This window comes from Gobio gobio, assembly GCF_949357685.1.
Source record: "Gobio gobio genome assembly, chromosome: 15".
NCBI lineage: Eukaryota > Metazoa > Chordata > Actinopteri > Cypriniformes > Gobionidae > Gobio > Gobio gobio.
The window spans coordinates 32612830-32624361 of NC_137108.1; the positions used below are offsets into that span (position 1 = coordinate 32612830).

General features: G+C 37.7%; 1 protein-coding gene across 10 annotated transcripts in view; it reads right to left on the reverse strand.

The window, feature by feature from the left end:
* Positions 1 to 185: 185 nt before the first annotated feature.
* The window catches only part of phf20l1 (PHD finger protein 20 like 1), a 19835-nt gene continuing 8488 nt past the window's right edge, over positions 186 to 11532 (reverse strand). For all 10 annotated transcript variants that reach the window (XM_079836624.1, XM_079836618.1, XM_079836623.1 and 7 more), the window contains 16 exons: positions 8972 to 9036; positions 8661 to 8886; positions 8409 to 8543; positions 7755 to 7937; positions 7477 to 7536; positions 7064 to 7354; positions 6765 to 6947; positions 6618 to 6674; positions 6431 to 6532; positions 6088 to 6228; positions 5732 to 5916; positions 5482 to 5581; positions 4530 to 4725; positions 3857 to 4100; positions 3600 to 3765; positions 186 to 1518 (listed from right to left, as the gene is read on the reverse strand). In XM_079836624.1, the coding sequence (XP_079692750.1) occupies positions 1376 to 1518; positions 3600 to 3765; positions 3857 to 4100; positions 4530 to 4725; positions 5482 to 5581; positions 5732 to 5916; positions 6088 to 6228; positions 6431 to 6532; positions 6618 to 6674; positions 6765 to 6947; positions 7064 to 7354; positions 7477 to 7536; positions 7755 to 7937; positions 8409 to 8543; positions 8661 to 8886; positions 8972 to 9036 (2477 nt within the window). In that variant the 3' untranslated portion in view covers positions 186 to 1375. The remainder of the gene's footprint in view (positions 1519 to 3599; positions 3766 to 3856; positions 4101 to 4529; positions 4726 to 5481; positions 5582 to 5731; positions 5917 to 6087; positions 6229 to 6430; positions 6533 to 6617; positions 6675 to 6764; positions 6948 to 7063; positions 7355 to 7476; positions 7537 to 7754; positions 7938 to 8408; positions 8544 to 8660; positions 8887 to 8971; positions 9037 to 11532) is intronic.

Genomic DNA, 11532 nt, shown 5'->3' on the forward strand with positions numbered 1-11532 from the left:
GTGCGTTGTTACTTCTCTTATGTCATTGCCCTTATACTTGTACAAAAAAAGAAAACACTTAGTAGAAGCAAAAGACATAGAAATCTTCATTTTTGCCATTTCTGTAAAGAGAACTCAAATTCGCACATGCACACAGACAATATATTAAGGAGAGTAAACTTGAATGAAGATATACAAACAATTTTGAGAATATTTTTTTAATGAAGTTGTACATACAGATAATTACATCAGGTCTTTAAATAAACTCTTTAAATGTACAGCTGGTATTTTCATCAAAAGAAACTTCAAGTTTTAAATCTAAATTCTAAAACACTCTTTGTACAGATTAATAGAAATTGAGATTAAACAGGCATTTTCAAGTATCATCCTTTTATGCCTTAGTTTTTTGTTGTTTTTCTTTACAGTTATAAAAACTGTATATACATTTTTCAAAAACAAAATTAACTAAATGGATTTAATTATATGCATTTACATCCATCGCAGGATTAGCTTACTTCGCGGTAGATACTCTCAAAGTATCAACATGATAAACAGACCTTAGTAAGAAGAGTCACCCATCTCTGGACGTCCACGTATAGATTAGCTTGTTTTCTTGTGAATCGCTACAGCATCCATTAAGACTGCAGAGAAACATGCTAAAGTATTAGACGAGCTGTTGTAAGAAAACTATCTAGGTGTGCTCTAATGAATTTGTTGGCATTGTGAACCTTTAGTGCCAGTGTATCAGACCGCTAAGCCCAATCCTGGCCTAAAATGCAACATTCATTTCAAAAACGTGTAAATTCTGAACTGTGCGTGTCTGAACAACCAGATCACGGTGGTCTGTTTTCTTGGCACTTCAAAGCGACTTTTTAAGTGGCGAAAACCTTTATGATTTTTACATCAAACGCTATTGAACTCTTAAACAGTCTGCTATCAGTGACCCATTTGAGTCAAGTTCATATTTCCTTAAGAAATCTCACCTCACAGAGTGGAAACGGAGTTGAAATGTACTTTTGGGGTCTAACTGATGCAAAAAAACTTAAATCTGTGCGTGGTGTTGTGCCCTCTTCAATCTTTTTAAAAAAAGATAAAGTTCCCTTCTGTTAACATTTGAAAGAATTAATCTGCTAAACTGATCTCTTCCTATTTTGGAGAACAAAATCTTCTTTAAGCAGATATGCGGCGGTTCAGACTCTGCATGAATACACACTGACATGTTCCTGTTTGACACATTAAGTGTACATTTTCCTCATCTCACACTTGACGGCCAACATTTTCCTTCACAGAGTGTGCATCTACTGAACAGAGTTAAATACACCTTCTCGAGTAGTAGAGTGTGCGAAAAAATGCGAGATGGTGTTAGAAGCTCAGAACACACACTCTAATGCGTGCATCACACAGAGCAGAGCGTGCTCATCTGCTGCACTTTTCCCAGGTCCGTCAGAAGCTGTTTGATGCGGCACTTGAGCTGTGGGAGTCTGGCCAGGGGATCGGGGGGCTCCAATTCACCCGTGAAGTCCAACCAACTCTCCAGCACTTCACACAGACAGGGAGAAAGAGAATGAAACTTAACAAAATATCAAAAACATCTAAAAGTGTGTCACAAAGAGCTGCTTCTTGGGTCATTTTTCTGGCTGTGGCAGTCATTTTACCACTGATCTCTTTTAAAAACTGAATGTTTTACATTATATTAGAATTTGTAAATGATAATTCAGGTAGGGGGAAAAGCTGATTTTTGATTAATCAATTTAAAAAAAAAAAAAAACAAATTATGTTAAATTTTCTTTCTGATCAGGTGGCCCAGACATGAAATCCCAGGTGGAGTTTATTGTACTACTAAAAAAAAAAGAATCAAATAAAACAAAATAAAAACCACAAAAAACAAATATTAAGGCTAAAATGTGTCATGTTCATTTTTTCTATTTAATAATTACAGAAACTGTTATTCATGTTAAAAGTGGCAAACACCATGTATTGGTCAGCTTCTAGTTCTCAGAGCAGTTAAAAGGATCATATGCTTTGTAATGTTTTCTTTTTCCTTTAGCATGTAATGTATCTGTTTGTGCATGTATATGATCTGGAAAAAGTCTTCATCTAACAGAAAACACCTTGATCAAAGTCCAGCTATTACTTCCTCAAACGTCTATGTCATAATGTGAAATATTAGCATAATGCCCACCCAGAGGGATATGCAAAGAAAGAAAGTGACGCTTCAATGAATTTTAGTGTTATCATCATGTTGCGTTGACACTGTGTGTTTGGATGCGAAAGCAAAACTGCTTTTGAGGTTAAGATTTATTTATAAAGCTGTTCCTGAGCAATACAACTCAAAAGATTTCTCTGTAAAATGCACTGTGCACAAGCAGAGTACAACGCTGGCTATATACAAAGACTACTTACCACTATGAAACTCTCTGCTCAAGTTGGTTCCGATCGATTGGCTTGAGCAAACCATTTATGAATTTGGCTCGGACTTAAACTGATACAGTTAAATCGACAACATTATTTGTCGACGACATTAATTGTTAACAATTGCTTAAAGCCTTGGAAGCTGAACCCTGCGATTATAGTAAGGGGTGTTACATTTCCGACACACGCTTGAGGTTTTTGGCCAATCACAACGCACTGGGTCAGCTGGATAGTCAGAGCACTTGATCGGCCACAAATCAGAACTGGTCAGATTTTGCACCAAACAGATGTGCCAGCAGAGCAAATACTGTACCAGGGACAGCCAGCTCACTGTTCACAATGCTCTAAATATCGGAAGAAAAATATAAAATGTGTCTTTGAAGGAAGGGAACTGACTGTCTTCAGAAAAGTTTCAATGTCATTTTCTTTTCCTCTTAACTCCATATAAAGTAGTGTTTATAAGCGCAGCGATGCTTTGTGTTCAGTGGTACCCAAAGAAACCACCTACTGTCAGAGAGTGAATTTGCATTTTTATTCAGTCTGTTTACAGCATTTTTTTTTTGTGCCAGGTGTCTTATGTAGCATAATTTCTCAAATTTAAAGTCAGACCATTCTTTTTTGCTTTAAAACTTGAATTTAAATACTGTTGTTCATGCTACATGTGTGTAGCATCTTTTTTTTGATCATAATTAAAATGCAGTGGTTGCCTCCAATTTCAAATTTGACTACAGATCTTTTTTGTTTAAGTCCAGCTTGCCTGTTATAGAGCCAAAAAAAGCAAAAACAATATGCAATCGGAATCGGCCAAATGCTTGAGAAAAAAAAATGAACTGGCCATGGAAAAAAATCATGATTGGTGCAGCACTGCAATAAACAAAACAATACATTTTACAAATAGCATCATATTACCCCTTTAAAAATGCAGGGTTTCTGAGGTAATGCCATTTTCATTTATAGTAGTTTAGTGCTTAGTCCTCAAGGTTGGTAACCAAAAGGTTAAATCTTCACAAAGGTGCCATCACTAGTGCTCATGAGCACAAAACTTAAAGGTCCACTGTGTAATATTTCGGAGGATCTATTGACAGAAATAAATAAGCTCATGGTGCCAATCTACGGCCTCCCCGCAGAAAAAAATTCAACCAACCCTGGTCACGTGTTGTCAAATATTGTTTTGACTCTATGGCACTACCCATATTTCTCCCCCTTACCATCAAGCTCTTTCTCGATGAGGTCCATGCGGCCAGACAGCTGATTCTGAATGTCCTCTATGTGAGTAAGCAGGTTCATCTGCCATTGCAGGCAGTTCCTGGCCTGTTCCATGGAGCCCAGGCTGCTGTCATTCACACAGCCAGACAGAGCAATGGCACTGCTCACCTACACAAAACATAAACGGAGCATTGATTTCAAACTCCTTTCAAACACTGACCTTAAACCAGATCTGAGTTTTTAAATGTTCTTTGGTTACCTCTTCTTCCTTTATGTTAAACTGAGTGGCTGTTTGTATCCCCTGTTCATCCCTTGCGTGTTCGGGGCCTGTACCGGGAGGTTTCTGGTAGCTGTGCTCGCTGGTAATATAGGTTTCAGGGTTTGAGTTCTGGTTGAGGTGCTCTTTGAAATGTAGGCAGTCCGGAACCCCACCCATAGGCTGGTCCTCATCGGAGTTCACCCAAGACCGAGCCCACAAGTGCAAACTTGGGTTATGCTTGTTCCTGAAAAAATGTGATAAGCATATTATTGTTCACACATCTTTTTTTTCTTACAGTTTTATATCAGAACAACAAGCCTGACATCACTGGAAAACATGCCTGGAAAGGTTTAACTTTTTATCTTCGAGTCTCATAGACAAGGCTTAAGATAGTGCCAGGCTAAAATGCATGTTTGAGCTATTATAACTGAAAGTAACCCAGTCTGCGAAACCATGCCAAAAACTTCAAAGCACAAGTTGCACAACCATTGTTATAATAAATCAAACTCCACAAATTCAATAAAAATGTAAGGTGAAAAAAGTGAGCTCCATCCATATTTGCCAGCAATTCCTTTTGCTAATTCTTATGGTAATTAAATACTATTATGGTAGATTGTTTCCACAATGTCACCAAATTTAAAAATAGGATCTGGGAAGGCAAAGTGACTCTTACTGTAAAATATCCATCTTCAGCTGAAGGCCATGAAGCAAGTTTTTAACACTGTAAACATCAGCCAGCAGCTGGTGAGTGGACACAATTTTCTTGGCATTCTGATGCGAGTAGTTCTCTGTGAGGAAGGACAGGCCATACATGTGGCCCTTTTGGAGCCAGTCTTTATCATGGCGGTATTTAGCACTCCACCTCTGACCTGAGAAAAGCAAACATTTCAGTGACAACCCTGGAGTGACATTAGTTTTATATTTACTAGGGCTGGGTATTGACGCAAATTTCACAATTCGTTTTGTGAAATTTGCTAAAGCTGTTAACTATACAGGGAACCCAGTCAGTGGCACTTTATTATAACATTTAAGGTAAAATTAACTGATTTGTCTGTAAACATAGATTACACACAGGGAAGTTTTTATAAAAATAATAATAATAACATTATAATATATATTTATATTTTAAAAAATGTAAACATTTAAATGCTAATTCATACTTGTTTTCATGATGGATTTATTCAAACATTCAATAAACATTGAAGAACAGGTTAAGTAAAAAAATATAATGAATGTAATATATTTAGCAAAATACTCCTCTCTAAATTTCATTTTTATAGCTGATTAACAAGTTTGTGGTCCTTGAATCGCTTTTCTGAGGTAAATGCATAATACAAACACTGATTGAGTGAATACATGAGACAATTTTAGTTTAAAAAAAAATAGTTAATTCATCAACAGCATAGACTAAAAGATTGATGCTTGGGACTTAAGAATCGATAATGGTTCAAAAGAGATCAAAATGAGAATCTATTAATCAATATTTTTAACCCAGCCCTAACATTTACATTAACATTCAAGAAACAGACATTAGACATCTGTAGTAAGCAGAATACAGTGGAAGATACTATAACTATAAAAATCTTGCTGACCCTTTGTGTGTGGTATTGTTGCATGGTTGTTACCTGGTGGGTCCCGGCAGATGTAACAGATGTATTGATCAGGGATGCTATCTTCCAAAAGCCCCATACACACACTGTGCTGCCAGCACATACACTCCTCACACTGTACAGATATAAACATATTAACAAAAACTATTATTTGCAATTCTACACTACAACAGATTCATAAAAAAGGTACACTTTCAGCACACTTTTATGTCTCTTACATGAAACTGCCTTGTTCTTGAAGAGCCATTGCTAAAAGTAATCCTACCTGAATCATGAAGCCGTTTTCTTCATCCATCTCACAGATGCAGCGAACAATTTCATCTGCACCAACATCATCCTCATCCTGGAAGTCCTCCATAGTGATCGAGTCTAGATCCTGGTTATACTCATCTCCACTGAACAGCAAACTCTCAGTGGTTGAGTCTTCCAGGAAGTCGATGTCTGACAGGTCTGAGATAGGAAAAGGAAATACGCCTCAGCATCACAGCACAACACAACACTGATATCATATTCATGTTGAATACTATCCATTTTAATTACAGAACAAACAAAATGTAATAGCCAAAAGCTATAAGATTGGAAAGTAGCTACAAATGGCTGCAAATGGATGAGACAACTCACTCTCCCCGGTGAGGTCAACGGACAGTATGGCACGAGGGTATTGGAAGGTGCTGTGCTTGAAGGCACTAGAGGAAGAACGATGTAGTGGGGAAGACGGTCTTTCCAAGTAAGACAACGACATCTCATTCAGGTCTGAGTAACCTTATCACAAAGATGAGAACAATATGAGCCTCTTATTTCATAACGACTTGTTATGGACTGACCAAGATGGCTAGAACTAATAAGGCAATTTAAGACACAAATAAATGAATTGTAAAAGTCAACGTAATTTTAAAAAGTCATAGATATGAGCGTTAAAGTATTTGTAAATACTAGAGACCTCTGAATTCAAAACTTAACTTACAGTGCAGTTTTGATTTCTTCTTCTTTTTTTTCTTTTTCTTCTGTTTAATTCGGAAAAGGTCCTTCTCTTTCCTGTCCCTCCTGTCTTTATCCCTCTTTTTCGCTACAGCAGAGAACAAAATAAAAGATGAGTACTGGTTTATGAATGTGAAATTAAGATAAGAAAAAAAAAAGTTCAGTAAACTCACCAAACAACTGACATTTATCCTCCAGTTTGAATTTCCGCTCTGTCTTTATACAAAGCCCTGAAGACAAAAACATCCCTAAGATGAACAGGAAATGGAAAATAAGAAGAACTCCATTCATCATCTTTAAAATCTGCTGAATTAGCTCACCATCCAGATGCTTGTCCTTCTTGAGAATCTTGTCATGGAGGTTATCAAAGGTTGGAGGAGGCAGGGAGACCTCTGTACTGTCTGAACTGACAGAGGCAGAGGAACGTTTCTTTTTACAGAACTTAGGAGGCCTCACACAGCCAGCGCTGTCCATTTGAAGCATAAAGCCCTGAGAGGACAGAGCTAGGACACAAAACAGAAGAACAGAACTCTCTGTAATTCAGTAATCAGAATTGATTAACTGTAAATTGAATAGCCATTTGATCGAATTGATCCTGACAAATAACAAGGGAACTTACAGGAAGAAGTAGAGACGGTCCTGCGTCTCTTGTTATCTGGGATATCTGACAAGGTGCTTGTAGGCATGGAAGCAGACGTGGCCCTGGTGCGGCCAACCCTGTCTGGTGAGCAGACCTCGCCGTCCATTTCTTTCTCAGTGTTATGATAGTACTTCAGGTGATAGTCCAGCAGCTTTGCTTTCCGGAATGCTTTAGAGCATCCAGGGACTTTACACTTGAATTTATTATGGTCCAGGTCTATTAGAGACTCATTGGGAGCAGTGGGGTCATCAGACTTCTTGCTGTTTATGACTGAGGATGAAAGAGAAAGTTTAGATGTAAAAAAAAAAATATATATATATATATATTTATCTTGCCATTTTTAAATTGCAGTATCTAAATGAAGTGAGTGGAAGACAGGTGTTGATTCATACTTGGCTCTCTGGCATGTTTGTTGGCTTTAGAAGTCCTGGAAGGAACTTTCTGACTTGCAGCTGGACATAAAATGAGAAGATAATAAATAGTTTTTAAATACCACAAAATCCAAGCAGCATTACCATTACAGGATTTAAAATCTACCGTTGACATTTTCTAAATATCCTGGTTAGTCACTTTGCTGTTTACTATATCAACAAAACCTTTGTGCCCTTTAAAAGATTAATGGAGAAACATTATAAAGGTATTCAATGCTATGGTTACATGGCCAACCTACTTGTCACTACAGAAGGGGCGTTCCCTTCAAGTGTTGTTTGATTACTAGGCAACATGTCTGTCATCTTGTCCTTCTCAATGATTGGTGACTGAGCACTGCCAGCGGGAGGAGCTGTGGATGGGCTTCCTGAAACTGGCTTTTGTGAAGAAGCTTCTGTTTTAACTGTAATGCTGCAGTCTTCTTCTAAAGAGAGCATTTTAAAATGCAATATTTAAACAGGTCAAGCATGGATAATTATGTAATTTCATTTTGTTTGTTTTTTAAACAGTATGTTCAAAAAAGTTTGGGCCTATAAAATAGATCAAAAGTGACAGTAAAGACATTGATAATGTGATAAGATGATACTTTTTAACATTCTATTCATGAAATCGTGATAAAAATGTATAGAATAATGGCTGCTGAAAATTCAGCTCTGCCATCCCAAAAATAAAATACATTTGAAAACATATTAAAATAGAAAACAGTCGTTTTAAATAGTAATAATATTTTCAAAATATTAAATGTTTTTCTGTATTTTTAAATCATAGAAATTCCTTGGTGAGCATCACAGTCTTTAAAAAAAAAAATGTTTTAATCTTACCAACCGGAAACTTTTGAACAGTGTTTTTTAGTGCTTTATTATGCCATAAGCTCTGCATAGTTTGTGTCTCTCACCAGCTTTCTGAGAGCCATCTGGGGGAGGAGGGGGAGTGATGGAATCCTTCATGTGAGGAGAAGAGGGGTAAGCCTGGTCAGAGCTTGTCGCTAGACGCTGAGACCGTCTCCTTCTCTGGGGGGAGTTGGAAGGGGCTATGCAGAGACAGAAATTTATTTTATCATCACATCTATACAATATGAAATTTCAAGTCTGTTATAACTGCTGACAGTTGACAATATATAAACACTACTGCTCTTAGGTTGACCCACCAGTGTGTGTGCTGTCTGGAAGGGTGTGTGTCGAACTGGATGAAGGACTGGGTTCAGGGGCCGCGGTTGTGTTCTGACTGCTAGAGGTGGACTCTCCCGAGTCGTGTTTAAGTCTTCTTGAGCGAGACTTGCACAAGGATGGGCTAGAATGGGATGCTGGGGTTCTTTGGGCACTGGCAGACTGGGATCTCTCTTCAGCTGGACTAGCCTCTGAACCTGACACTTTCTGAGGGGTGGAGAAGTAAACATGACACAGTGTGTGTACTAAAGTGATCATCACGTTGATAACGGTATGTCAGTTTCATCTATACCTGCTGTGATGTTACTGGAAGCTCTTTTGACTCTGCTTTGCATTCAGATTCAGTGTCAGCACATCCTTGATGATTAGAAACGAAAAGCACACATAAAACGTAATCACTATGCACTGCTGCTGAATCAGTGTCACAGTTTAGGAAACATAGAAGCCATAATTATAGTATTCACTTTTTTTTTTCTCAAAGCAAAGCAAATACAGCAGAACAAACTGTAAGCTGTCAGTCAAATGGACTTAAAGGGTTAGTTCACCCAAAAATGAAAATTCTGTCATTAATTACTTACCCTTATGTCGTTCGACACCCGTAAGACCTCCGTTCATCTTCAGAACACAAATGAAGATATTTTAGTGGAAATCTGATGGCTCAGAAAGGCCTCCATTGGCACAATGCACGGTACACTCTCAAGACCCTTAAAAGGTACTAAAGACGTCGTTACAAAGTCCATCTCACTACAGTGGTTCTACAATAACTTTATGGAGTGACGAGAATAGTTTTTGTGCGCAAAAAAACCCTAAATAACGACTTATATAGTGATGACGATTTCAAAACACGGCATCATGAAGCTTCGAAGCGCTATGAATCAGTGAGTCGAATCATGATTCGGATCGCGTGTCAAACCGCCAAACAGCTGAAATTTTGCGATCCAAACTGCTGAATCGACTCACTGATTCATAACGCTTCATGATGCCGTGTTTTGAAATCGTCATCACTATATAAGTCGTTATTTAGGGTTTTTTTGCGCACAAAAACTATTCTCGTCACTCCATAAAGTTATTGTAGAACCACTGTAGTGAGATGGACTTTGTAACGACGTCTTTAGTACCTTTTAAGGGTCTTGAGAGTGTACCGTGCATTGTGCCAATGGAGGCCTTTCAGAGCCATCAGATTTCCACTAAAATATCTTCATTTGTGTTCCGAAGATGAACGGAGGTCTTACGGGTGTCGAACGACATGAGGGTAAGTAATTAATGACAGAATTCTCATTTTTGGGTGAACTAACCCTTTAACTTGTGTGATGCATCAGATGTCTTGATCTGCATGCTTTCACTGACTTGCTGAGTTTAATTATCACACTTTAATAGTATTTATAACTCCATTTTACACAAGCTTTTACAGTGGCTACATTTACATGCAACCAAATAATCCGTTAGTAATCAGATTGATGGCTCAATCAGACTGAAAAGTCCTTCATGTAAACACCTTAATAGATCCAAATGAAATTTCAATGAAAATTTTGAATCCAAATGAAATTTCGATCGGACTGAAAGGGGTGGTTTATTCCTTTGCTAATCTGATTGAGAGAACATGTAAACACTTGATCGGATTGAAAACCGAAACTGGAAAGGACTGCGCATGTGCAATGGCGTAATGATGCACGGAACAAGCAAATAAAATGTCATAAATGGTGTTTATTTAAGCGCAGGACTCCAGACTGTAGTCGAATATATATTGGTGTCTGTGAATATTAAACTGTAAAATACTACTTAAATATTAATCCTACATGTTTTGCGTCTCTGTGTGAATGAATGGCGCAGACGTGCGGCTTCATTTGCCACGCACGCACGACACTGTCTTTTTAGCCTCTGCCGTGTCACTATATGAGTACATGAACGCATAAACTTCATCTGAGAGTCACTTCATGAGCATTTACCGTTTCATTTGAGAAAACTGTCATATGAACACAGACACTCAAAGGTCTTCACGGCAACCCATAAAAAAAAAGTTTGGTTTGACTTGAAGAAATTGACAGAAATATATTAGGCTACTGTTGTACAGTAGATTTAGCTACATCTCAATGTAATAATAATACTAATATTACTAATAATTATTATTGTTATGGGTGCCTAGAGCGTTGCTTATTTTTCACTTGATTTTTTTTATAAACAATGTTTACTTTTAAACAGTATGTAGTCTTTTAATGTTTATATGTATTATTTACTTACAACGATTATTATCATCAAATAATAAACTAATTTAATTATTTTTTCAAATAGTTAAATAATATAAAATAAAAACATTTTGCTGTGGTACCGAAATTGGTACAGAGAACCGTAAACCATAAACCGTATTTATGGTATTGGTACCGTCTACTGGAATTTTGGTATCGTGACATCCCTACCACAGACACTTTATTTTGCTCCCGTTCCACCACATCCCAAAGATGCTCTATTGGGTTGAGATCTGGTGACTGTGGGGGCCATTTTAGTACAGTGAACTCATTGTCATGTTCAAGAAACCAATTTGAAATGATTCGAGCTTTGTGACATTATCCTGCTGGAAGTAGCCATCAGAGGATGGGTACATGGTGGTCATAAAGGTATGGACATGGTCAAAAACAATGCTCAGGTAGGGCTTGGCATTTAAACGATGCCCAATTGGCACTAAGGGGCCTAAAGTGTGCCAAGAAAACATCCCCCACACCGTTACACCACCACCACCAGCCTGCACAGTGGTAACAAGGCAAGATGGATCCATGTTCTCATTTTGTTTACGCCAAATTCTGACTCTACCATCTGAATGTCTCAACAGAAATCGAGACTCATCAGACCAGGCAACAT